Raw genomic sequence first — 27,408 nt, forward strand, 5'->3', positions numbered from 1 at the left:
CATGGTGCCATATGTAGGGTGGATTCCTCAGCTTTGTTCAGGACATCATTTCCAGTTCTCTTTGTCCGCCCCCAGAGAAATAGGAGCTAAACAAAGATAACAATAGCAAAGGACTTTAAAAAAAAACATTTCTCACAAAGAGACCACCCAGGACCCTCTTGCACCATGGCGCCGACTAGTGCGATAGTTGGTTACAATCGATAGGAATCGATAGAAAATCATCTGTCATGACATAAGATTTGGTGTTTTTAAAAGCGAGGAAAAAAGCGAGGAATAAGGCGGACTGCAAAATCGACTTTGCTTTGCCATAGCCGCAAATTCAGTTTTAATACAATTTTTATAAAATTGACAAGTGGTACCCTAACACACTCTCACACACTCGCGAAGCAGAGTCGCAGCCATGACGGGAATTATTTCAATCGTAACGAGACGGCTGCCCCAGACTCTGGGAGTCCGGGCCCTTCGTAGCCAAGAGGTAAATCGGTGTGGTGGATGCGGGCAGGGGGCACCAGGTGTGTGTGTGCCAGGTGTACGATCCGTATTCCGAAAATATATGCTGTATCCATTCACTTTCGCTGCCCGCCTGGCATTTTGTGATTATGTAATTGTATGCGTGTGTGCGTGCGCCGCTGAAAAATAGTGAAATATATTGTTTTTGGCCGGCGAGCCTCTTATGACGCCCACCGCACGTGATCTACAATACGTCTCCTAGTTGTGCAATCACTAATTTTCTGGCTATCCCCCAGTTGAAGCGCTGCATCCGCCAGTATTCCCGGCTTGTCGCCTGTGCCGCTCAGCAGCAAGCCCTTCTCCGCAATGATGCCACCCTCCGCTGCCAAGAGGCCTCCAGGTGAGTTCCGATCCAGCCATTGAAGCCGTCTTCCGACTAACGCGTATTTTCAGGGTTCTCGTCTGGCAGGGTATCCACACCACGTCAAGCATGTGGTCAGAGCAGACGGTGAATGTGCCTCCCTTCGCCGACTCCATCGCCGAGGGTGATATCAAGTAAGTGTGAGGTCTGGTCGATGACTCGGACCCAGCAACAGGTTTCGGACCTGTTATTCTGCCATTCCCAATCTAATTCGTGTTCCTCTTCCCCTCCAGGTTCACCTGCAAAGTGGGTGACTCGTTCGCGGCTGACGAAGCGGTCATGGAGATCGAGACCGATAAGACCACGGTGCCAGTGCCCGCTCCCTTTGCCGGTGCCGTGACTGAAATCCTGGTCAAGGATGGCGACACCGTCAAGCCCGGCCAGGCTTTGTTCAAGATGAAGCCAGGTGCGGCGCCCGCCAAGGCTGCTGCTCCCGCAGCGGCTGCTCCGGCTCCAGCTGCTCCGGCAGCTACTCCTCCTCCGGCACCCGCTGCTGCCGCACCGAAAGCGGCACCAGCTCCTGCTGCCGCGGCGCCCAAGGCTCCGCCACCACCGCCGCCGAAGGCAGCTCCTCGTGCGGCGCCTGCTGCCCCACCAGCGGCTACTCTCAAGCCAGCAGTGGCCCAGGTTAAGGTGCCGCCCGCAGACGGATCCCGCCAGATCCTGGGCACGCGCTCCGAGCAGCGTGTTAAGATGAACCGTATGCGACTAAAGATCGCTGCTCGTCTGAAGGATGCCCAGAACACGTGTGCCATGCTCACGACGTTCAACGAGATCGACATGAGGTAAGTGATGGTGTGATTTCAGGCTTAAGATATTTATTTATTTATGGAGAAATAAGCTGGGGTTCGATTGGATTATTGAGGCACTTCTAGAACGTAATTGAAAATGACCAAAAATTCGTAATTTAAGGGGTTTCATAAATTGAAATGATTAGATTATATTAATCAGGCTTCCAAATATAAAAACTGGCATCAAAACAAACACGAATTCTAATCAAAGAATTTAGATTTAGTTTATGCTTTAGATAAGATGTAAATAATATCTATCTCTTTATTTTCAGCTACGCCATGAACTTCCGGAAACAGCATCTGGATGAGTTCATCAAGAAGTATGGCATCAAGATGGGCTTCATGTCCATCTTTTCGAAGGCCAGTGCCTATGCGCTGCAGGATCAGCCCGTGGTGAACGCCGTCATCGATGGTCAGGTAACACGCCCACGCCGCGCCCCGCCCACAGCTAGTCTCTAATCGCCCCGTGACGTACTTTGATAAGACTATGTTGTTTAAATTTCCTTATCAGCGGACAATTTCGTTTTTATTTCCCCTTTTGTTTATGCAATTTCCCGTGGCGAGATGACGAAATGTGGAATATTTTGTGTTGCCAAGCGATTAAAATTTCTTTTTTCTTTTTCAGGACATTGTCTACCGTGATTACGTGGATATCTCGGTGGCAGTGGCCACACCCCGCGGCCTTGTAGTGCCCGTCATCCGAAACGTGGAGGGCATGAATTACGCCGACATTGAGATTGCGCTTGCCGGCCTGGCCGACAAGGCGAAGCGGGATGCCATCACCGTGGAGGATATGGACGGTGGTACTTTCACCATCAGCAACGGTGGAGTTTTCGGCTCCCTGATGGGCACACCGATCATCAATCCGCCACAGAGTGCCATTCTCGGAATGCACGGTATCTTTGAGCGGCCTATTGCTGTTAAGGGAGAGGTGAGGTTCACGGAATTTCAAACTCCTTAATTGTTTTATATATTTTTATGTATTTTTGGGAAATTCAGGTCAAAATTCGTCCCATGATGTACATCGCCCTGACATACGACCATCGCATCATCGATGGGCGTGAGGCTGTCCTGTTCCTGAGGAAAGTCAAGGCTGCCGTCGAAAATCCATCGATCATTGTTGCCGGCTTGTAAAGTGAAATGTCTTAATGAACGTCTACGGCCTTCAGTTGATATTAGCATTCTCTCAATCTGAAACTATCATTTGGTTATTTATTATTGTTTTTCGAAATCGTCACAAATGGAAAAAGAAAATGGAAAGCCTCGACTCGCAAAATCGAAATTAGTAAACTTTTACGTTGCACCAAACATTTAATGTTAACATAAACGCTGAAATGCAATATCGTAATAAAGCGACGACGAATATCGACCAACCTCAAAGTTACTCCTAAATTAATGTCTACTCTAGCACTACGGGTAGTGTGAGTGATTCCTGTATTAGTCTTATTCATTTATTTACATGTATTAGTGGTGTATGCAAAGCTGACTAAAAGTATCTTATCTAATCTCAAACAAATTGGATGTTAAATCAAAATATAAACAGTCTTATCTGTTACCTCGTCATGTGCTCTTTTCATAGATTCGGAAGTCGTTTTGGGAAGAAGCATTCACAGGCATTGGCTTACCTATTAAACCTTGCATATGATATTACTTATCGTTTACATGAACAAAGCTTTTTCTTGAGATACTTTTACATATGCCTTTGCAATGTTTTGATCGAGTAAAAACAAGTTCATTTATTTACATTTTAGATTAAATATTTATCGATGATACATCTGTGCACGAATAAAAAGTGATGTTTACTTAATATATTCAAGTAAACTGCTTAAACTTCAACAAAAATATGATAATTTTTAAAAATACATGGGAAAACGGGTTTTATATTTTTTAATTTAATTGATCAGCAGTAACGTGAGGGGTAAATTATTTAAATTTTGTTTAAAACTATAGAAATTTATACATTTAAAAAAAGCCTTCGGAAGGAATTTGAAGAAATTTTCGGCTTTCATGAATTTAAAAAAAATCAAAAACTATTCCAAATCCGAACAAAAGGTTAAAGCTGTACACGACATACAAAAATAAAGCACATATATGTACTTATAATTACTCTTTGATTGTGGACACACTTGTAGTTACTATCTAACTGCATAGTTTTGAAGGTGAGAATCAATTCGGCATCTCCAAATCCATTTCTTTCCCCCATTCTATATAGCAATATTTAAATTGAACAATTTCAGCGATATCTATACTATCATAGATACTTTCCAAATATGTGAAAGGATTTTGGGGGTAGGTATCCGAATTACGAGATGTCAAGTGAGAAAACTATTTAGTTCTTTATAAATTTAGTTATATGAAAAGTATAATAGAATAAAAGTATTTATATATTTCGGAAGATACATTTAAAGATGGATTTTTTATGATTAAACAATTAAATTTTTGAAAGGAGGATAATAAATAAAAAACAATAATATAATAGATAAATATGGTGATCAATGTGAAATGCCTTTAAAAAATCTAGGGAGTTCATCAAAGCGAAGATTGAAGAATCAGTAATAGTTTTTGGCAAACAAAATGGCATCTTTGCTAGCCTTTGTCAAGGGGATGCTTAAGGGTGAAAAATTATATGTACTTCTTATTACATATACATATATATACACCCAAATATATTTTTATTAGATTATTAGATTGGCTGCCCCTTTCGAAGTTACTTGAAGGTAGCTGTAAATGAATAAATATAAATAAAAATAGCATTGGTTTGTTTTGTTATTAGAGCAAATTGGCTTGTACAATTTTATTGATTTTTGTTTGATATGATATTCACACTATTTCTAATGTTGTTTACAATATTTTTGGGTTTTTGAGGTTGTGCGGTTAAATTAAATATTTGAAAATACAAATGATTAACTGTGATTTTGAACAAGTATGTACTAAACAATAATTTTGCTTATATGAATTTGATTTTTTAATTACTTATTGTGAAAAAAATATGATTTTTTCATAGATCTATCAAAGATTGATTAACACAGCTTTTGATTTTTTGTTGGTTGTTGGTTTTTCTTACAATTTTCGTTTTTCTGGTGTATAAGTTTACGTTTTTGGGTATCACATGAGTCGAAATAAATTATAAATGAATCTGGCTAAGATAATGATAGTAGGGAGATTGTCGAAATAAAATACATAAAATGAGACTTTGTGGATGTAAGTGAATGTATACATATAAAATCACATAAAAAATGCGGCAATCGTTTCGTCTAAAACATTTTGCAATTCAATAGCATTCCAAGAATTGACAGTTTAGACAAAAGGATTGGCATTATCTACATTTGTTTGTTTTTTTGGCCCTTTTGTGTTTTTGCGTTTTTGTGCAATTTCTCGTATTAATTTTAGCTTAACTAAGGGGATACAGAGTGTAGTTACGTTGTACAATTCGCGCTTAATCGTAGTTCCTGAGTTCGGTGCTTTTTTGGGTCTAAAAAGAGGCCTAAGCTTGTTCTACAAACGTTCTTCGTTTTTTAATCTGCCCGATTGGGGAATTTCCATTGTCTAGGGGTGATGGGTGAGGGGACTGGGGCGGGTGGGCGGTGTCAGTCGGTCCTGCACTTGAGTGCAACACTCTTAGTTCTAAGCAATTACACTAGGTATCCCCCAACCTTGTGTCCGAAACGTTTTTCCTTCGTTTTTCCTCTCTGTCCTGGCTATAGAATATCTGTGCGAGGATATTCTCGCTCCTCTCGGTTGGCTGTCCCTTTCTCTCTCTATCTATCTATTTATCTAAATCTATCTGTTTCTTTCTTTGCGTAGATCTTGGTCTGAAAGTATAGGGTTTCGATTTTGAATGGCTTTCAATAGAACTATTGTACAAGATTCCATTTGCTACTTTTCGTGGGTGCTTCTCGCGCTGTCTCAATGATTTTGCAAATTTCCAAATTGCCCGAAACTATACTTTTTTTTCGTAGCTTTTGATTTTTTTCGTATTTCCTACTAGCCAAAGGTGGAAGATGCTGCTCTCTGGTAATGGGCTGTGTGCAAATAAAATTCATAACTAAATTTCTGGGCCGGATTTTTGGAGGGGGGTTGAGCGTTCTAACTGCTTCATCTTCGTTGGAAAATTTTCATAGTTGAATTTGCTTTTTTTGGGCTTCGGCTCGGGTGTTTTACGGTTTTGCTAGTACAAGTCGGAAATGTGTAATTTCATAAGACGGTTTTTGCATTTTCTTGTTTGCCAAGTCCCTCTGGGTGGTGTGTTTCGTCGTCGTCATCGTCATCGTGGAGTCGGCTGCCACTTGGCTGGGCAACTTTTGCCATGAATTTATAAATCAAAACGTTCTGCTGTCTAGTGGCCATTGACTGAGTGCCTCCTGGGAAGGGGGGCTCGGATTGGGTGTCTTTCTTGGCAGTGCGGAGTGTCTGTAGTCTGCTGGTCCTGGTTCTGGCCCTCATGCCAGCCATATTTTATTTATTGATGGCAATTATGCCTCGACCTCGGCTATTGCCAGTAGTTTATATAAATTTGAAGTTTTGTTTGATGTGCTTTCAACTGCACGAGGCTGATGCTGATGCTGGATGATGATGGTTCGAACTTTTGCCAAAGAAACCGAGTCTGACCACAATTTGAAAGGTCCTGGAACAGCGAGCTAGGGCTCCGGAGCTGGCGCTGGTGCTGTTGCTGTTGCTGGAGGATTGGGGGAGTTTTTGCCGTGCGTGTGACACTCGTCTCGAATATTACTTAAAGTTCTGATTCGGATTCTGCTGGCGCAGCAGCCTTCATTTTGTTTGTGAATTTGAATTTGATTTTGATTATAATTTTGATTTCGAACTACGGATTTGGGTTAAGTTGTTGTAGCTTTCTGTCTTCGACTTTTGTATTTTTTGTGCGGCGGCTTTCGGGCGGAAGTAACGGGCTTGAGGCCTTGGCCTCGGCCTCTCCTGGGGCGGATCAAAGTGGTCATCGTCGAATCTTTGAGTATAGATGCTACTGCCTGGGAATGAATTTGCGGCTCAACTGCTTCTTTGGGTATCTGGTTTTCAACCCCATCTATGGAGAGTGTTCTTTGAAATCGCGTGCCTTTGTTTTTGTTTCGGTTTCAGATTCTGTTTCAGTTTTAGTTACAGCTACAGCTACTGTTTTTGTTCTTTCGGATTTGGAATTTTCTGCGAGAGCTGGGAATTGTTTTGTTTCGCTGTGATTTATCTACTGCCTACTGCCGCTTCACTCGCCCTCGGCCGCCATTTGTAAGATTTTGGCCAGAAAGTTGCCAGGAGTTTCCCTAACCATGTTCCTGTTCCTGTCGCGTCTTCATTGCCAGCTCCTGCGCCTTGCTGCTCTTGGAATTTTGGTGCTTTTCGGCGGGCTCCGTTTTTGCCCCTGACATTTGTCGCATTAAAACTTCCGCAATTTCTTGTAATTTATAATACTGCCTTTTTGAAATTTTGGTGCAGTTTTTTCTCTTTTTTCCTCTGAATTTGGCTTTGTTTTGTTTTCCTGCTGAATTTAATGGGTGGGTTGCGAATACTTAATCATCTTAATGTGGCAATAATTATGGACCAAAGGTTCCTTTAATGCTGTCATTGGAGCGTTATTTTCTTTTAGATTATTATTTTTGGCGAGGTTTTCATTTGATTTTGGATTTTCTAATGTTTTTAATGTCCAGTTATTATCATATCTTGAATATTTCTAAAAAATCGTTTTGCTTTTGGATGTTTTTAGAGTTTTGGTTGACTTAGATTATAATTTGGTTTACCTGGTCTGTGGACGATAATATAATGCTTAAAATTTAAATTTGGTTTTTGGAATTTTGTGGCCGGTCAGTGGTTGAATTTGGTTATGAAAATTTTGGGTTCAATTTTGATGATTGCCAGAGGAGCCGAAAGTTGAAAGTGGAATTTTAGATTTGGTTTTGCTGGGTCTAAAATAAAACAATTTAAATATAAAAATGTTATTAAAGTTTCTGAAAGTAATGACCTTTTTAAATTCACAAATATTAAATATTAAAAGGGTCTTAAAATTTTAACGCCTTATTTTTCTCAGACTTCAAATGTTTTAAAATGCGTAAGATTTTTGATTTAAATTGTGTTTCATATTTTGAATAAATATTTACATTTTATCGCATGTGTTATCAAAACAATAATTTTAAGAGGCAGCTTTAAGTCTTGTGTAACATTGTCAATTTCTTTTAAATTCGAATAAAAAGGTAGAAAATTATTAAGGGAAATTTTTTATATGTTAAGCCTTGAAATACCATACATTTTTGCATGTTTTTAATTTAATTTAATTTTGTTAATGATCTAATATTATTAAAATTGAGTTATAATTTAAGTTTATATATATATTAAATTTTCTTTTCTAAATATATTTTTATGAAATATTTTTGTTTTTATCGGAAATTTTGATTTTTCATTGCTAAAATACTAAAAAAAAATTTTAAAATAGCAGTCTTTTGTCTTGTAATTTTGCGAATAGGGTCAAGACTTATTAAATGTTGCACAGTTTTAAAAATAAATTTTTACACGTAGTGATTAAAAATTTGTAAGAATATACGACTGTTACGAAAGTCTTTAAATGTATAATATCGCAGGTTTTTGAATTTGAAGTTTGTTTAATTTGATTGAAAAACATTTTGGATTTTGGATGTTATGGAAATGAATATTAGAATTTCTGCAAAATAATAATTTAGAATTTATTATCGCTTGCAATTGAGATATAAGGTTTTGGAATTTTCAGATTTCAGAATTATAATTATTTAAATTTTGAACTAGTTTTCTTTGTTTGTAATTTACTTTTTTGCGTAATGATTTAGGCTTCTATTTTTAGAATGTTAATTAAAATTAATTTAAATGCGAATCAAAGATGCTAAGTAGTTAAAAAATATATTTGTGGCTATTTTTAAAATGAGTTTCAAAAAATACGTCGTATTTAAAAAATTTAAAATTTGTATTTGAATATAATTTTAATTTTTTATCAAATGTGAAGTTCAAACTTTATGACAAAAGACAAATTTTATAATGGATATGAAACTATTAATTTTCTTGCATTTGTCGGATTATTATTGTCAAATGTAGCTCGGGATTATAAATGAATGGCAATTGAAAAGGTTTTCAAATAAATGTTCTAAATATTAGTTTTAGATATTAGTTTAGATTGTTATATTTTCAAAAATTAATGTATTTTGTTTTAAATGATATTTTAGAATTTTAAATAAGTTTTTATTTATAATTGGAATTTTATGAAAGATTGTTTATATTGGTTAGGTGCGTTTCTAAATAAGCTTTTGAATTTAAAAATACTCTCGGGATTTTAATGTTTAAACTCTTTAAAATGCAATTGCACAACAAATTTTAAAGTTTGTTTTTGGATTGCTGGAAAGTAGTATTCGAATATGTTTTAGTTTATTTCTTTTGATTTCCGTGTATTTGTTTTTGATTCAGATTTTTGCTTTTTTAGTTAACCTGATATATATTGATAAAGTGGTTGAAGTTAATTAATTTTGAGCAGAGTCAGGACTTACGTTTTGAATTTATCATTTCTTTTTAATTCGTTGAAAAAACGTTTTTATTTTTTGGCATCGAAACTATTGTTTTTTTTTAGATTTAAGTTAATATTTTCGTTAAAACAAAACTTGATTTTGTATTATTGTTTTTGAATTTCGTTTTCTGTTTTTGAATTTCCTTTTCTGTTTTTGAATTTTGAATTTATTTTTTAATTTTTAGCTGCTTGGTATTTTTAATTTGATTTTTTTTTGTCGTTTGAATTTGAAACAGTGCACTAAACTTTCCTTTTTAAATGATCAATAAATGTTTTCTTTGCGTTTTTGATAGGATGTTTTGTTTGTCTTTTTATGCTGTTTTTTTTTAACTTAATTTGAGATTTGTCTGAATTTAATGCAGTTTTATCTTAAATGCAATTAATGGGTGGTCAATTTTGTTGCATAAAATGGAATAAAAATATAAAAAGATTTTATTTTGATTTTTATAAATTTGGCTGGACTTAATTTGAATATTTCTGATTTTGCTTTCGGTCAGAATCGTGGTTTGGTCGGTCAAATTTGGTTATTGTGTCAATGACCAAGAGACTTTTTCGATTTCTTAAAGTTTGAGGGTGGTTTCGGATGACTTTTGGGCGGATTTGTACTTCTGTTCGGTTTGCTGTACAAATTTCCATTAACATTTCTGGCGCTTTAAATACATCTTTGAAATTTTCAAAAAATTGTGTTTAAAAATTGCCGCAACGCCTTTGCTTTCGATCTTGATGAAAATGTCAACGAAATATTAAAGGCGCCGAGAAATGCTTGAGTTTAACTTGAATTCTGGTTTGGCTATGGATATTTGTTTACCTAAAACCGGGTTTCATTGTTTTTTTTTTTGTTGAGTCTTCTATCGAACTTTTTTTTTTTTGGGTCAGGCTATTTCTTTTCTTCTTGGGAATCGTAGAAGCAGCTTCCTTTGCAGCCATTTTATTGCCAAAGGGGTGTGAGTGTTTGCTTGTGTGGGTTTGTCTGAGTGAGTGAGCGTACCCCTGCGCGTGTGTGTGCTGCCTGAAGGGTGTGTGTGTGTGAGTGTGTGTGTGTGGTGGTTGGGTGGTTGATTTGCGCCTAAAGCTCTGGGCCATGCGAAACTGTGTTTTGGCGTTTGATGGTTTGCTTAAAGATTGTGTGGTTGGAACTAAAGATTCGTAAGGACGAAACGCGAATTTTGAATTTACATTCTTTCGATTTGCGTTTTGGGACACAAAATGAAAAACTATTGCATTGAGTGTGTGGAATTTGGCGGGGCAGGGGCTAACTCGGGGCATCAAAAAAGTAAAAAGACAAAATAGAAGGAACAGGGTCTTTCTCGGTTTGCATTGTGGAAATGAAGCCTTCTGCGATGCCGTAGAAGAAGAGTTCGTTTTGGGATTTTTTTCGTGGTATCGGTGGGTGTTGAGATTTTGAAATTTTGCTACTGACTGTGGGCTGCTATCGAGAGTAGAAGGAGGCTCACCTTTGGCTCGTTTCTCGTGATTTGGGTTTGGAATTTCGGATTTGCTGACTGAAATTTGAATTTCTATCTATATTTTTAGGGGTTTTGAATTTTTCCATCTTACTGTTTCAAATTAGTTATCAAATCTGTTTAGGAAATAGGGCTCTAAACACTGTAATCAAAACATACTTGCTTAATTTGGAGAGCAAAAGGTGGGCGCTCTCTCGCTCTCTGCTGCTGCTTCGGCTCTCTGTCTCTCTCTCTCTGTCTCTCTCGTTGGGCTTTTGCTTGTGAATTCGCCGCAGGATGTGGGCTTTATCTGTGAGTGTGTGCGTGTGTGTGAGTGAGTTTGTTTCCTGTCTAGGGGTGGCTGGTGCTGCTTGGGGTAAATCACTGCCCCTGCTTAGATATTCAGCAGGATATCTGCGGCGGGGCGGCTTTCTCCTGTTTTTATCTGCTGCCGCTGCCGGCGTCGGCGTTGGCAACGGCGTTGGCGTCGCTGCTCCGCTTGGTCCTTCTGCTCCTTTCGCCGTCAAATGCTCGATCCTTCTGCTCGCCATCGAGTTTATCATTATCATCAGCGTTGGCTTTGGCCCCAGCATGTGTATTCTTGGATATTTTTGTGGCGCCTGGATTTGAATTTGGGTTTCCTTCCTTGCAGTTTCTGTCGGGATGCGGTGTGATTTGCTGGCCGGATTTGTAGCTTGGGGCACAAGGCTCCTCGGTGGGCGGATGCATTGGCGTTGGCGGATAGGCTTGGCAATTGCTGTTGCCGGAGATACCGGCAGTTGGGCTGGCTTTTAATTTCGCTTCGATTTGGGTGGCAGTTTTGAATTTGAATTTGGACTTCGTTTCGGTCGAGACTGTCATGGCAGTAGAGAATAATGAGCAGTAAACACTTAAGAATTTTGTTGAGTTTCATAACAATTTCGTTGGTGGGGATGTGGGTCGGAACCGGATGCAAGATGATGCGTGGTTACTGCTCGATCCATAATAGCTTTCCTTTTCTTCAGCTTCTTGGGGTTCCTGTGAGAGGATTAAATACGTAGGTAAAGTGAGGTTAACCAACAAAATGCAGATTTATCTTCTCTAAACTACATATTCAAATATTGCCTGTAACTTACCTGTAAGATATAAAAACAATATTATTATCTCTCTTAACTAGAGACTTTTCATCTCGTCCTGTTGTTGGCCAGATGTGTGTGGAGAACTTTCCAATTGGTTCCAGGTCTTGTACGATTTTGTTGATTTTCAGCTTTCCTTGATTTTGGTTTTACTTTGGAATTTAACTTTAATTTCGGTCTTGTTCCAATTGTGTTTCTCTGGATAATATCCAAACTTGTAATTCAGTTATATTTCAACTTGTTTCAAGAGTAATTTTATGATTTTAGGATCAAGTATGTTTGGATGAGTCCAATTATGTGCTGCTGATTTGTATCCAGAACTGATTTTGATTCGTCTTTTGAATTTGGTTGAACTTTTGCTTAGGTTTAGGTTTTTGGGTTTTGTGTTTTTTTTTTGAGTTGTGCTTTGTTGAGTTATTTTTTATACTTTAACCATCTCACGAAAATGTGTAAAATGCGGTAATCACGTTAACTATTTTCGCAAATTGTTCGTTTGGAGTTTGAGTTGTTGGTACTTGGGTTTTATACAAATTAATCTGACATTCGGCGGTTGAATTTATGCAACTTTTCGACTGAATTTTGTTGGGCTTGCTGCGATGGATTTGGGGTTTTTTCGTCGTCGGTGCGGAGATGCTGCAACAGCCTCCTTAGCGCCGCCTGGTCATGGCGCTCCAAGGAGTCCTCGATCCTGGTGCTTCTGATTCTCCTGTGCGGCCGCCGCTCCTGCTGGTGGTGCTGCTGCTAATGATCCTCAGCGTTTGAAGATTGAAATGAAACTGATTGATTCTGCGCAGCAGCCGTGGCTTATATACCCAGCAAACGACGCTAGGCGATCCGATCGCAATCAGGATGCGAGAGCTTTGTCCATTGTCTGCCCGGATGTGGACAAAGGACGAGGCTGCCAACAAAGGAAACCCGTTGGGCAAGTTTATTGCAGAAAAAGCAACGCTCAAAAGATCGGAAAACGCTCGCGTTTCCACGGTGGTGGGTCTGGGATCTGGGATCTGGCTCTGTGATCTGGAATCGTGGGGTGGTTAGGTAGGGATCCGCGTGATCTGCAGCATCATCAGGCACACCTGGCCGTCTGAAAGCTGCTGCTGCAGCCGCTGGACCAAACTGGTTTCCGGTGGCCGAGGGCTCTGCGTATCCTTGACCATTTGAACTGCAATTGTCTGGCCCCGATGATGGGAAAAATTCCTCATTTGAACTTGTTTTTCCACACTCGTCTCCTTGCCGGAAAGCAGAAACAAGTTTCCGGGGCGAGCGAAATTTGTCAGCTTTAAATTTATGGTTCGCACAGGTCGGCGAAAAGCGAAAGGACATTCAAGCGCAAGGCTCTTCTAACCCATATTGCCCCATATAATCCCTGCTCAGCCTCCAGTACCCCGGACTCCCGGCATCTGCAATCCATCACCCACATCAGTCGCCACTTTCCGCTTGTGGGTCAACCTTTTCCTTGGCCGCCAGCCGGCGGTGAATCCCTTCTCCTTTTCGTCCGTTATTTTTTTTCGCATCTTTGCTAGTTTCATTTTGGATGCCATCTTTTGGGCATAGCAACAAGTTAAGGGTTGCGCTGCTTTTTTTTCTAATTTTTTTTTTTCACTTTTCCGTTTCTCCGAATCCCAGAGCCGAGCACTTTTATTATTTAAATTGCTGTTAACCCTTGTTTGGCCTGGGTTGGTCCTGGTCATTGGGTTAGAGGTTGGGTCACGACACCGATGCGTGGCGGTGTGTGAGTGCGATTCCGAAATGGGACATTAGCTGCAGAGCGCAGGAGAGAGAGTAGACAGCTCGTCCATTGTGAACGAGCCATTAATGATACGCCCTGTGTGCGGATACGATCCGGATATACAGTATAACTTCCTTAAGTTTAGAGCCACTCGTTAGGTAAAATAAAAAAAAAAGTTGAGTAAAAGGAATAAAGAGAATTTTAAAATATTTATTTTAATCAATACAAAAACTATGAAAGAAAACCATAATTAGAAGTCCTAAGATTCATATGACGAGACAGGCCTAAAAAGTTGCCTAAGAAAATCAAATATTAATGCTGTCATTGTTAATATTATTACCTCAGATATAAGATTAAAGGATTGATAGTAGTATTTGTTGTAGAAAATTCTTCTTTATAGATGGCACACTTATTGTTCAGCATAATAAATCTACTTCTACCATATATTTTGCATTTTTTATTTAAATATTTACCTTGATATCTCCTAAACAAGGGTTTTAAGCCTTCGCACACATACATAAGTATTTTCTTGCTAAAAACTTGATGCGGTACAGTTGTGTACAAAATGGCCAAAACTTTGGCCGGAGGCTGCCGTTAGGCTCGGCTCTTTCGGCAGCCCGAAAGGATAACGAAGAGGATGGGACGGCCAACGGAGGCTTGGACGAAAAGAAAATTTACATATTTCTGTTAATTTTGCATTGAAGTTGGGTTCATAACGAAGAGGAAACACTTGAAATTTGCATACATTTTCCTCGCTCTCACAACCACTAATACAAAGTCACACATAAACACACACACACACACACACACAAACACAAGCAATGGAACTTCTATATATGCAAATTTGTGTGTTGTAAAGTTTTCATATAAAATACAAGTAAAAACAGAAAGAGAGAAAATGGATTTGGGGCTGCGGCCAAGGATGGGATGCCTGCCTGCTAAGGACAACAGGCACAAGAAGGACAACAACACACACCGGCACACACACTCTGCCATGGTCGCAAACAAGCCCGCTCACAGACAGGGCCTACACAAAGGAGGCTCTTCCGAAGAAGGATTGTGCGTGCCAGTTTATCCTGTGAAAGTGTCCTGGCCATGTGTATCCAGGCCGAGTGTCTGAGTGCCTGAAAAGTCAGCAAAAGATACACACACAGCACACAAACACATATACCATGAAAGCGGGAAAAATAAATTAAACGAAAGCCTTTTCCAGAGAAAATGCTGGCCCTTAAGGGGGTCTTCTCATTCAAAAGTCGTTTTATGGACCCTTTTTAAAAAAATTCTTATTTGAAAACGCAAGGAATAATTTAAAACTTTTTGTATTTATTGTATTCAAAAATGTTCAAAGTAACTAAAAAAGTTGTTCTTGCCTCGATACGAGGGTTGTTCAAAGAGTAATGAGACTTCAAACTTGGTGGTCGAAAAAAAAGGTGTCGTCCTGGCGGCCACGATTCAGGGTCTCCAGAGCGTCCGAAATGAAAAATAAAAACGGGGTTATAATCAGAATTGATGTCATTTTCGGCTGACGGAACAGATTTTTTTTAAAAATTTTTAAAACAAAATGGCGGCCATTCAAAAAAAAAAATTCAATTTCGGGCGTTTTTTTTGTAGTTTAGTGTAAAAAAAAAATAGAAAAAAAAATATTAAAAAAAATCTGTTCCGTCAGCCGAAAATGGTGACAATTCTGCGTCGATTCCACTTTGTTTCATGAAAATCGGTTCAGTTGAACTGGAGATATCATGGCCGCCAGTTCGAAAAACGTGGTTTCGAGATAAACGCGTTTAAAGTTTGAAAAAAGCCCATTTTGCATAGATCTTGCTTCACAAAAAAGGCTGTATCTTCTAAAGTATTTCGAATTTCTAAAAATCCTTTTGGGGACATATACACACCATCCCAAGCTATAAATAAATGCAAAAAAAAAAAAATCGAAAAAAAAAAGTTGCCCAATGAGAAGACCCCCTTAAGAAGAAGGGGGTTCCCCGGGTGGGGTCCGTCCGCTGGCATTGTTTGGATCAAAAAGGCGCCTAAAAATACTCGCTCAAGTTCCTATCTCTGCACAGCCCGACGACCCTCATTTTTGGTTGGCCAACAAATTTTTTTTCTTTCATCCTTATCCTTTTCCATGTTCTCGTCCCGCCTGCCGCCCACATTTATGCTACCATAATTTGACTTGAAGAAGAAAAAAAAAAACTCACAGAGTGAAATAAGTTAAACTGCGAAAGAGGGATATAGAATACTCTTTCCTTTTGTTGAATCAAAAATTATATAAACCACATCTCTTTTGATATCAAGTTTTAAATATAAAAACAAAATAAAAGATTTGCACACTTTTCCCATTCCGGGATTAAATGACAAAATAATGCAATAATTTTAAATAATTTTTAGCTCAGAGAGATTTTTTGAAGAATTACTAAAGTATTGTGACTATTGAAATGTTATCTATCAATAACACAACAATTAATAACACAAAATACACAAAATTTTTAAATAATTTTGTAATTAAATAAACATTTAATTTAACACATTTAATTCTAGTTAATCAGGAAACTAAGCATAAAAAAACGTCAACATGTTTTTAAACTAAAACCATAGAAATTAAATAGCTTTATCAGATATTTACTTGATATTCCCTTATTTAAGGGAATACCGATTCCCCTAAAGTGGTGTCGATCGGAGACGAGTCCTGTATCAGAAGGGTACGAGAACAAGGACACTCATTAAACACACAGACACACACGTGCAGAAAATGGGGAGCCAACACTTGCTAACCGAATTTCCGGCTGTAGTTTTTCGGCCATGATGGGTTCATTTTTCAGCACCCACACACACACACACACACACTGGGGCCGGGACAACCACTTATGAAGCGAAAGTTGGCATGCGCACACACACAAGCTCCCCCGTATGGGGACCATTTATGTGGATGTGTGCGTGTGGCGTTCTTTTGCGGATTTTGTAGTCAACTTGGAAGCCAACAGGCAAAACTATATGGCTAATGTGTGAGTATGTGGGGGTGCATAATGTGTGATTGTGTGGAAATTTTTGGGCAGTTTCATTTCGTTCATATTTATTAGTTGGCCGAGACACACACACGCAGCCAGAGGACCCACAAGACATAGAACAGATATATAGAGAGAGAGAGAGTCATCAAAGCCGGACAACAAGAAACGGAAACATTTTTTGTACTTTGTATTTCGTAGTCACCCTCATCAGTGCAAGTTTAAATGATGCTGCTCGTTCTGGGAAAACTATCTCCAGCCTGAATGCACAGAAAACAAAAAGGGTATTAAAAGTATTAGAAAACTAAAATAATATAATAAAACAATAAACTCAACAAATAACTCATTTTCTTTGCAGTATTTTATGAAAACACTGAAATCGCTTTTCTTCTTCTATAAGGAAAACAAGTTCAAGAAATATATTTTAAAGGAAAAGTCAACTATCTTAAAGCAACGTTATTAATATTTTACTTTATTTTTAAAAGAATTTTATTTAATAATGTTTTTAATGCCTTTGACAGGGAATGATGGCATAACCAAAAGACTTTTAGTTAAGATCAATAAATAAATATGAACTGATTAACCGCACGTAATCAATACTTTACTTTCTTGAACAAAGCTTCTCTCAGTGTGCGTGGACAAGACCCATTTCCATCCATAGATACACAAATACTTGGACCGGCTTGGGCCTCAAGGATTTTACCTCCTTCCCCCTGAATAGTTGGTGTTAGTGCAAGAAAATTGAGGGGGGAATGCTTGGGTCTAGTGGACTGGAATGGGGTCGTTCTGGACTTCTTCTAGCCCCATTTCCTGGCCAGCCAACAGTTTTGCATCTCAACTATAACTACAAGGCTTCTGGCTCCTGTCCCCGACAAATGTAATCAATTTTTATGCCATTATTGATGCTTCGCATGGCAATTTCACAGGGGAAACAGGTGGGGGAAGGGGTTCCTTGTTTCTATTTACGCTCGAAAATTGATGTGCAAATTAATTGGGAAATTTTGGTTGATTTACCCAGGCGAAGGAAATGGCTTCCGGTAGTGTCTGGGCTCGAGATCGAGTCAGCCTTTAAATGGAGGCGTGTCTCCTGTGTGGTTAAGTTTTTTTGTGTCATGTTGGGTATAATAGAAGAAGAGTGAGATGTCCACAAGGAAACTTATAAAGTCTTAATTGTATGCAGAAAAAAGTTTATTAAAGAGCGAAATCTCTACCATCTTTAAAGGATCTTAGCTTTAAAGAATGTTAAAATCCTAAGAAATCATGAAATCTGTGATAATAAGAGTATTTTTTAGTAAAGCAAGCCTGAAATATATCCTTTTTACAATGCTTGACCACCATCCTTGTAGCTCTGCTTATATTTGTCCCCTGTGTGGCTGTGTTCGTGTCCTTTTTCGTCCTCTGACCAAAGTTGTATACGTGTGTCTGCCACATTTGGCATTAAACATGTGTGTTACCCATTTTTGTATTTTTATCATTAACGATTTTGTATGCCAAAGAAGAATCCTTTTGTTTCAACTTGAACCCTTCAGATATGTGTCTCTGTTTCTGTAACTGTCTCTGTGGGTCCTGTGAGAGTCCCTCGGCAAGTGTACATACGTGTGTGTCGTCCTGCGTGAGTGTGTCCGTGTGTGACACATTTGTTTCCTTTTATAATTATGTCAGCTGCAAGTATTCCTTCTACAAAAGAGTTTATCAGTGCCATAAAGACACAAGTGCCTAATGGGCCCTGTGGCCCCCTCGAATGTGGTTAGGGATATTTTTTGCTTCGTGAGCTGAAATTAACCCTTTTAAAATGTGAAAATGTTAATGAAGGATATCAAGAAAGGGAGGAAATATTAAGACTTTCAAACACATTTTAAGTGATTTAAAAATCGGTAGATTTCTTGAGGCTACACTCTTCTCTTGCTTCTAATCTTATTTTCAGGTAGATTTTGAAAACACGATTTAAACCATATTTCCCTCAGTTTTTTTTGTTCTTTTTAAAACAGTAAAGGCATATGTTTGGAGATTTCCTTTCATCGTACATCGTCCATTTTCTAAAGAACATCTAACTTGTGACGAAACCTTATATTTTAATGAGTAAAGAGCTCATGCAAATACGACTCCGCCCTCGTAGTTCCATCAAGCATCATTAATATAATTATTTTTCTTTATTGTATTCCTCTACTGCTCCATATTCTTTAATGAAACTTTTAATACCCGCCATAAAATGTCCGTTATTTTGCCGCCATCTGCAACACAGTCAACACATACATATATACACACGAGCATACGGGTATATTAAGGATTCGCAGTATTTTCTTATCAGAGGCCTTAATCCCTGCGGGTCTGACATACACACACACACACATATAAGGACGAATTCCATTAGCATAAAAACGTCATAAATAAGGAGCACGCTTACTCGGCATGCACTTACGAGCACTCTCCTCCTACAGTTCCGGGGGTTGTTTCCAAATTCAAAATGGCGCCGCTTTCTTATTAGAACCGGCCAAGGGCGGAGGACTTTAGCCAGCAGCATCTTCCACAGTTCCGGGGGTGAGTTTTCGCAACCAAAAACCAGTTCTTGATCATGCCACGCCTCCTCCTGCCCGCCTGCCTCGCTGGTGTTCCAGCATGGGAGTGTACTGTACCTTCATTGTTAGTTCAGAAGGTTTTTGTGGAGGCGGCCAAGATGATGTGCTCTAATTGATGTCGTCGCCACGAAGGGTTAGCAGCGAGAGACCGAGTCGGAAGGGGCTCAGGGCATTTGAATATTGATTTTCCACCAGCCAGCCCCTTTTGCCCAAATCGAGTGGGAGGCGGCCGTTCATTAATTAAGCTGACTTTGACGAGGGGAAAGTTTCCGTCGCACAAGTCGGAGAGACGGAGCTGCTGAAATAGTTGCTCCGTCCAAGGCAGATCCGTAATGCGTGCGGTCGAACATCAAAAGTGGAACATGAAAAGCACTCGGCCGTGGAGTATGTGCGCCCAAAGACCCACCCAAGCTCCTGCCAAAACCCCTCTACAGAATGCAAATTACGTGTGTCCCACCAAAGCGCCCAAACTATACACTGAGAGCTAAGTTATTAAAATATTGGAGAGGTATTTTAACAGAAGATTAGAATTATAAGAATTTTAAATTTTTAGTTACAGGTCGTTTTAAGTACAAATTAATGTAAAAGTTATTTAGATAAACTCATTTTAAAAATTATAGATAAAGATGGGGGTCATTTAGTGGTATATAAAAATAGTAAAATTAGGGACGTTTTTGTAATGTTTAACTAATTATTACATTACATTACATTTTCAAAATGGAGATTTTTAATGAAACACTTTCCTGTTGAATTTTTCTCTCTCTGCACAGCTATTCTGGCCTTTCACTTGAACGAAACCGAGGCTGGGGCCATCTTCTTGTTGGCTGGTGGCGATAAATCATAAGCAAAGAGTCGCAAAAAACCAGTCGACAAAATGTTATGTACATGAATGTATTTAGAAGCCATGCTAGATGCGACTCGACTCCCATCCTTGCGCCCCATCCTTCCAACGGTTGCTGCCACCAAAGCTTGGCTAAAACTTCTTGGAATTTGCTGCAGCAAATAGTTGGAGTCTCGTCCTGGCCTCGCCCTCCCCGTTGTCTACTCCTCCGGAATATTTATAAATGAAAATTCCAACAAGAACATTTTCTATTAAATTCTGCCTCCATCCGCACGAGAAAGTTTTCTTGCCAAGGCCCTCCATTTGAGTTTTGGCTTCGGGTTGGGTGCGGGGCCAGGACTGTTTTCGTTTTATTTCATTACATTATATACGATTCGCACATACACATGGGCTTACGTATATATATAATATGTAGGTTCTTTTTGCTGAACAAACTTTTTGCTTTGGCAAAAGTTTTAGGGGGGGTCCTATTCAGGATCTCCCATTACTTTTCAGCAGCAAAGTAAAAGTTCTTAGCTGCTGCGGCGCCGCCACCCCGATTTTCCGGCCATCCCCATGGCCATTTACCAAATGTGCCAACTACTTTTTCTCAAGTACCAATGCGGGACATTAAATCCGGCTACGTGCCTTGTCCCGGCCACTGCCGGATTGTTGGATTGTCCAACTGTTGGAGGTATTATGCCATGACCGAAAGTTTGAATAGTTCTTCTGCAACAGCAATGGCTTTTTCTTTTGGGGAAAACTGTGAGAATGTATTTTCTGTCCCCAAATGTTGGCTCCAACTAGTAGATACGGTTTCTCCCTGGCATTACTCACGATTTGTCTTGGAAGGCTCGGTTCCATGAACGGCTGCTCAACGGCTCCTCGAAGATGCTCTTTCCCACACGGAGGTGATTCCACAACTGGACAGCATCCGTTCCCATAGCCGATAAAAGGCTGTTCAAGGAGCCGGAAACCTGACTGTCCGGTTGCCGGCGAAAAGAGTTGAAAAGTTGCCCAAAACTGTGTGAGAAAATCTTGGCCAGATTGACCTTTGGCCGCCGGAAGATCACTGAAGGGGTTGAAATAAAAGTCGAAGATGCTGTGTGTATTCCCAAATACTAGAGGAGGGTGCTGGGATAGGTGTTAGATGAGCAAAGTTAAGGAAATATATTTCATAAATAATATTTAAAATTAAAAAGTTTTAAGCTGACATAGCACTGGAGGAGAGATTGAAAGAATTAAACTCCTAAGAATGTTAGAACTAAAGGATAAGGAATTTTAAAGTCGGTACATCGTTATTTTTCGATTTATAAATTAAGTTTATTAATTAATATTGATCCATGTTTTATAATGCCTTCTTTATTTCCACCCTTGGATGATTTGGGAAGAGTTGAAGATGCTTTTAAAAGCCTTTGTCGATCTTAAATCGAGTTATTTTATCCGGGTACCGCATACAATATTCCAGCAACAACCACAAACCCCAGTTTTAGCTTTTCGTTCCGTCCGTAAATTTATCACATCGGGGGTTGGATTCTACGCAAACTCCAGTCGGGGTGGAGGAGGATGACCGGGCCAAAAGGGTGAGTAGGCTGGCAGGCGATAAGTTTTTATGTCTTGAGCTGATGGTGTAGAAAAGTTTTTGTGAAACTGAACACAGAGACGAGCGCTCCCACCCGCCGGAGGACCGAAAAGGACTAAGTTCGGGGGTTGTTGGCCAGGAATATGGCCGCAGAAACTTTGATGCGGGTGTGTGTGCAAGTGAGTTTTAATGAAAGAGTGTACACACACTCACACTCACACCCACACTACACCGAACCCCTGAATACTTTTCTTGAAGGAGCCCGGGCCCGAAAAAGGGTTGGAAGGCACATCCTTGCCTGGACATTGTCAGGAGGATGTGCTGTTGTGCATAAAAGATAATGATGTTGCCTTAAACTTTTGGGAATAAATAATAGTTGTAGTTCTCGCCACCTTACTTCCCCACCCCCGCCTGGTCGGACATCCTTGTTTCAGTCTGGCCGTAAGCTAAGGTTATTATCTTTCAAGTTTTCGAGCCCCATGTGGAAGTGCCACAGGACAAGCAGATACAACACAAGCGAGCCGTAAAGGGACGGAACGGGACCCAAGGCCTTAAGCTTATAATTAATTGCATGTTTGGTCGAGACGAAATAATCCTTTGTACAGAAATACACCCAGACCCTCGCCCCCTCAGATCTTATGTGTGGCCATGCGTGTTTTTGGCCCAAACCTCCCTCTTTGCGGATAGTTTGAGCAGCGCCCCAAAGTTTGCTACATGCCTTTTGGGAAATTTACAGGCAAATGAATGTTATCATAACTCACCCCGGCCGACAGTCCCCTCTCCCTTCTCCGGATGCCTATCCACCTACCAGCGGCCAGTGACCAGCGCCCAGAGCTTGTTCAACTGTAAAGAACTACGATCCCACTGGATATACAGCATCTTTTTGGGGCTGCTGGAAGCCCGTTTGAAATTTGAAATTATATTAAAATTGATGAATGAGCCGCTAATTAACGAAACGCCAACGCTGACCCATCAAAACGCCGCTAATGCAGCCTTTGTCCCTCTGATTTGGAGCAGTCCATCTGGGTAGAAGCTGGCCCAGCTTTTATGGATATTAATTACAGGCATTGTCAGTGGGATTTGCTGACTAATCAAGTGATGTTAGGCAGCTTTATTGCGGAGTGATAAAAGCATTTAAATCGATCAAAGTTTGGAATTTGCAGTAAATATTTTTGTATTTTACAAACAGTTTAATTTCTAATAAATTTAAACAAAAAATATAATGTTCAATGATGTAAGTAAACATTGTATACATTTATCTCTAAGGCACATTTTTTCAGTTTAAAACTTATTCTCTATTGCCTTCGGTGGCTGAGAGATACATATAGTAGATTGTCAATCCTGTCGCTTCTCACGCCCCTTGGCTACTTTCGGCTCTATCCTATGACAACAAGAAGCCGAGAAGATTGAGAAGAGCAGGCAACCAAATGACAACAATGGCAAAATTTTAATTGAAAACTTTAATTTGGCAACACAACGAACTTTGCAGAAGGGGCAGCAGTGCGAGGACCAGAGTCTGCATCTTGGTTGAGGTTTAGGTTTAGGTTTATTTTGTCGTTGCCGTTGTCATTGCCCTTGGCTACGTCTTGTGCAAAGGAGTAAAGAGAAGCAAAGGATCTGAGGCTGGGCGGGAATTTGCCAACAATAAAATGCCGAAATAAAACAAGAAATTCAGCTGGGTGTGTGTGTGAGTGAGTGTATTTACTTATGGCCAGACAGCATCACTCCTCCTCCTCCGGAGGCTGTGTCTGCTGGCTGTTGTCCTTCGCACGCTTTGCTTCTTGTGCCTCCCATGCCTCTGGTTCGTAGCCATTTCTTGCTCAGGCTCAGGCTCTGGCTTCAGCTTCGGCTCCGGCTCCGACACTCGCTCTTGCTCTTGATTTCTTGTTCCTTCCTTTCATGGCTGCCGCTCGAACGCTGCTGCATTGTTCAAATATATGCACATGTCCTTGTCCTTCTGCCTGTCAGCCCGATCCTTTTGCATTTATTTCGACTGCCTTTATTTATTTATAAAGCCAAGGCACGGAGCTGGTCTGGATCTAACTGCTCCATGTTGGGCTGCCATGTTGCTGCCATGTTCGGCTCAATTGCTGGCCACTCTGGGCCATTGTCTCGGACTCCTTCTAGAGGCCCCCCTCTCCGTCTTGGCCTTATCCTTTTGTGATTGCCCGTGATTCGTGTTCATCTTTTGTCTGGGGCCCATTTGAAATTGATTTCTGAATTATTCACAAATTTGTGCCAGCTCTCCGTTTCGCCTCAATTGGCAGCCTCGCATTAGCCAATAACTTTCCCAACCCCGGTCCTTGGGGGTGGCAGATCCTGCCTGTCCTGGCCATAAGTCATCGGATGCTGCCTTCCACTTTCCGTTGGCAGCAGCTTGCTGTTGATTGCTCCATCGCCTGCACTTCCACTGCCACTCCGCTCGCCTGCCAGTTCATCAACTCAAATTTTATGCATTTTAGATGAGTTTTCCTCACAGTTTGTTTTTGACAAAAAGAACAACAAAAAAACATAAAAATAAAAAGACCAGCAAGAAGGAACATTTTGTTTTTCGTTGTTATTTTTATGCAACTTGATGAAAAATTTCAACATCAACATCAAGTTTGGGCAAAATGTCAATGGGGTGCCTTGCCTTGCCTTGGCTTGCTTTTTCCCAGCCCTTAATGCCGCCCATGCCTGGCAGCATTTTGTGGCCATTTCGGGACAGGAGCGAATCCTCAAAATATCCTGCACAGGAAAACTATCAGTTTAAAGTGTAAAAAGCTCCTTGCTGAGCTACAATTTAATGCTTGTTTAAAAAAAAACTATGTTTATTGCGATTTTCATAAATATTACTATATTATGTCTATTTCCATTTAATGTTTAATTTGTGTAGGTGTAGGTTTTTGAAACTTAATCCCAATCTCTCCAAAACCCTGGCGCCCGAATGAATCCGCTCCTTGTCCCCAGAAAATGCATCAACTTTTCTGCACTTTTACTAATTTCAACAGTTAACTTCCTTTGGTTTTCAGAGTTAACTTTTACCAGCATGGAAAAATGTTGTGCCTTGGCAGCATTCGAGTGGATGGATGAGGAGAGTTGGGGACACACAGAAGGATATGGTATAAGGGGAGCTCAAATTTTCAACTCCCCAAGTTCAATAAAAGTTTCGACGCTCTCGTCCTTGTTGCAATTTTATTTGCATGCAGGCTAAAATGCAATTGCCAGGACATGGCTTTTTCGTTTCCTGCCTCCTTCGTGAGTCCGTTCCCACGGCAAGAATTCGCTATCCGGCAAATTGCATAAAACTGGAACTCGCTCCGAGCAGAGGAGGAGGAGGTGGAGCAGCCAAGCAAAATAGAGAGTCCCTGGCGTTGTTGGCGAGGCCAAACTTTGATGCAGAACTTTGCTTTTCTTAATTTATTTTGCTCACGAGTTGGGCGAATTATAATTACCAGGCAACCCACCAAGCAACAACAGCCAGAGGGGTATTTGAGGATGTGGCACTCGGAGAAAAAGAACTAAAAGGAAAACATTCCAATTCTAATATAATAATTATTTATTGATAGCAATAAACTTATAAATAAATTATAAAATATGTCTTAGGCTTTAACAGTTTGCTTAAGACCTCGACTTAAACTTTTTCATAATAAAAGTGTGTATTTTTATTTATTTCTTTTTACATTATATGCACTTATAAAGGAACGATTTAATATTAAAAATAATATATTAACACTATATGAATGTACAAATATATTCTTCGATATATTTCTATTACTTAGTCGTCGAATATCTAGTCTTATTAAGCAGCTCTTTCAGTGTGTTTCCATGACCTGGCTGGAGGTTTGCTTGGGGTTCGCCAGCTCGATTTATTGGCTTGGCTGGCGCCGAGTTCGATATTAGTGGTCAGGGCTCTCAGCAAAATTTTGCTGCTAGGCTAGCGCTTCCGCAGGTCAAAAAAGGAGTCGCAGGATGCTGAGGTAGAGGGACGACGACCATAAATATTATATATGATACTTTATGCACTGGACCTCGTTCTCGAATGGAGCTCGCCGGCTGCTGCTGCTGATGTTGCTGTTGCAACTTATCAAATATTCCTGGCTGGCGATTGGCCATCATCTCCATCGCTGCCTTGGCCACATCCTTGCAAAACATCCAGAGCCGCCTGGCTGAATTAGCTTCATTTGCTCGCCCAGATATACGCGCCGTATTTTGCATAACAAACTTTAACCGGTCGGTTTAGAGGGATGAGAGGTTTTAGGATATCCGCAGATCCGCCGGAGCAGAGCCCCAAAACTAATTAGTCGCATTTTGTCCAGTAAAGGAGAAGAGGTCGTTTGGTCGCCACCGAAGACACGTGAGACGCTCGCGGTGCTGCTTTAGGTGTCGTGCCGCTCATATTAATATTAATGGCTAATTGCGGTCAACTTGTCTTTGGCCCAGGTTGAAATAGGGAATATCACGGCATATATAGCCTTATAGGTACTGAAATCTAAAGTAATTAGAAGTATTACCTCTTTAAAAAAAAATTCTTAAGCGCTTAGAATTAGTCGTAGTTTCCTTACCATATCATATCCTAATCTCTATTTAGGGATTTTAAATATCTCTAAGGTTATTTCGGCTCCCAGCTAAATTGGGAAACTACCAAAAATTTCTTTGTTTAAGCCAGGATGCCAGCCCAATCCACTTGAAATTTCATTTGATTTTGCAGCGGAAGCTGTCTCAGTCCCTGGCTCAGTCCCGGGCAGGAAGCTCGGCCATGTCTCTGGCCAGTCGCCGGATTTATTTGGATGTGGAACTTTGTAGCTCATTAGAATATTTTCTGCAGAAGCTGACTGCCTGCCTGCCCGAAAACTTTTCCATCGAAGAGAACAAAAGAGATAGAAAGCAATTGAAGGGGTTTAGTGAGAGGGGGGCAATGCATTTATTTATTACGGGAAAGGCAAAACGAGAAAAACGGGAAAAAAGCATTCTTTGTTGGCATTCCATTTAATTGGTCTACGAGTTGTTCCTGTCGAGACTCGGGAGCAGCATCCCAGTTCCAGTCCCAGTCCCAGCCTCAGTCCAGAACTTTCCCAGGCCCAGCATCTCGGCTTGGTTCATTGCTCTGAATCTTGCAACTGGTTGGAAGTTGCTTGATAACAGGTCCTGGCTGTTGCCCAGCCGCAGCCGGAGTTGGACTCGTACCGATGGTCAATCACCTTTGATCTGCCACTGCAACTTCAGCGCCCAAAAAAAGGGTAAAAATTCGAAAAGATGCTGCACAGATTTTCAAGATTTTCTCATGATTTTCATCGTCGCCGGAAACTGGTCAGCAGCAGTCCTGCAGACGGGTCAAAGGATTCTCTGCGCCGGTCATCTAGGGGTGGTTTTAAGGGATAGCTGACTTGTTGGACCACTTTGTTGGCATCTTAAGAAATCCCTTTTTTAAATAGAAAAACAACAAATATATAAATAATAATAATATAATACCATAAAGTTTTCTTATATTTATTTTTTTTAATTGTTGTTATTATAACCTACTTCCTTTGCCTGCTCCATTTTACAAGCCTTACTGTTAATTTACTTACTTTTTATTTTTAATTAAAGAGCCACCCTCAAAGAAGGCGAAGGAAGAAGAAACACCTTCGCAGCGGAATCAGGAGCAGAAGGAGTGGGAGGTCGAGGAGCAGCAGGAGTGGCAGGTCGAGGACCAGGAGATCTTTGGCGATGAGGAAGAAGAGGATCAGGTGCTAGAGCACGGGGAAACTATATTGTACCGCCACCTCCTAAAGACAACCTAGTAAGCGCTGTTTTAAAGTGGTGTTACCTAGAGCCCACGAAGAAAGCTGCGACGGCAAACACTCCTGCAGCTTCTGCCCCTTCAGAGGGGTAACCGGAAGGAGCCAGCACCGGTGCACATGGCTTTTTCTGAAAAGCAAACAGTCGTTGCAAGACAACAAACACAAATTGTTGACCGGGCCACAATCGATTTCCAAA

At 40.2% G+C, this 27,408-nt stretch overlaps 1 protein-coding gene and 2 long non-coding RNA genes across 4 annotated transcripts; 1 reads left to right on the plus strand and 2 right to left on the minus strand.

Moving 5' to 3' along the window:
- The first annotated feature begins 231 nt into the window (after positions 1-231).
- Positions 232-3,042, plus strand: LOC108070719 (dihydrolipoyllysine-residue succinyltransferase component of 2-oxoglutarate dehydrogenase complex, mitochondrial). Its single transcript, XM_017161312.3, has 7 exons — positions 232-475; positions 747-850; positions 904-1,005; positions 1,105-1,656; positions 1,935-2,079; positions 2,288-2,593; positions 2,662-3,042. The coding sequence occupies exons 1-7, from the start codon at positions 401-403 to the stop codon at positions 2,794-2,796; spliced, it is 1,419 nt and encodes a 472-aa protein (XP_017016801.1). The 5' UTR covers positions 232-400; the 3' UTR covers positions 2,797-3,042.
- LOC138929033 (uncharacterized) lies at positions 260-824 on the minus strand. Of its 2 annotated transcripts, none has more exons than XR_011445456.1 (2): positions 690-824; positions 260-629 (listed from the first exon to the last, which is right to left on the minus strand). It is a non-coding gene; the product is annotated as an uncharacterized lncRNA (long non-coding RNA). The 2 variants fall into 2 exon arrangements; XR_011445457.1 differs by having other exon boundaries at positions 685-824.
- A 4,375-nt stretch (positions 3,043-7,417) lies between the features above and the next one.
- On the minus strand, positions 7,418-12,111 carry LOC138929031 (uncharacterized). Its single transcript, XR_011445454.1, has 3 exons — positions 11,745-12,111; positions 10,810-11,646; positions 7,418-7,571 (listed from the first exon to the last, which is right to left on the minus strand). It is a non-coding gene; the product is annotated as an uncharacterized lncRNA (long non-coding RNA).
- Between the last annotated feature and the right edge of the window lie 15,297 nt (positions 12,112-27,408).

The sequence above is a fragment of the Drosophila kikkawai genome, chromosome 3R (assembly GCF_030179895.1).
Source record: "Drosophila kikkawai strain 14028-0561.14 chromosome 3R, DkikHiC1v2, whole genome shotgun sequence".
NCBI classification, from domain to species: Eukaryota; Metazoa; Arthropoda; class Insecta; order Diptera; family Drosophilidae; genus Drosophila; species Drosophila kikkawai.

Excerpts from the sequence above, each read along its gene's own strand:
- LOC108070719 (XM_017161312.3), top strand. The coding sequence starts at position 401 with ATGACGGGAATTATTTCAATCGTAACGAGACGGCTGCCCCAGACTCTG. Across the intron at positions 2,080-2,287 it reads ACGCCGTCATCGATGGTCAG|GACATTGTCTACCGTGATTA; the intron begins GTAACACGCCCA and ends TTTCTTTTTCAG. Across the intron at positions 2,594-2,661 it reads CTATTGCTGTTAAGGGAGAG|GTCAAAATTCGTCCCATGAT; the intron begins GTGAGGTTCACG and ends TGGGAAATTCAG.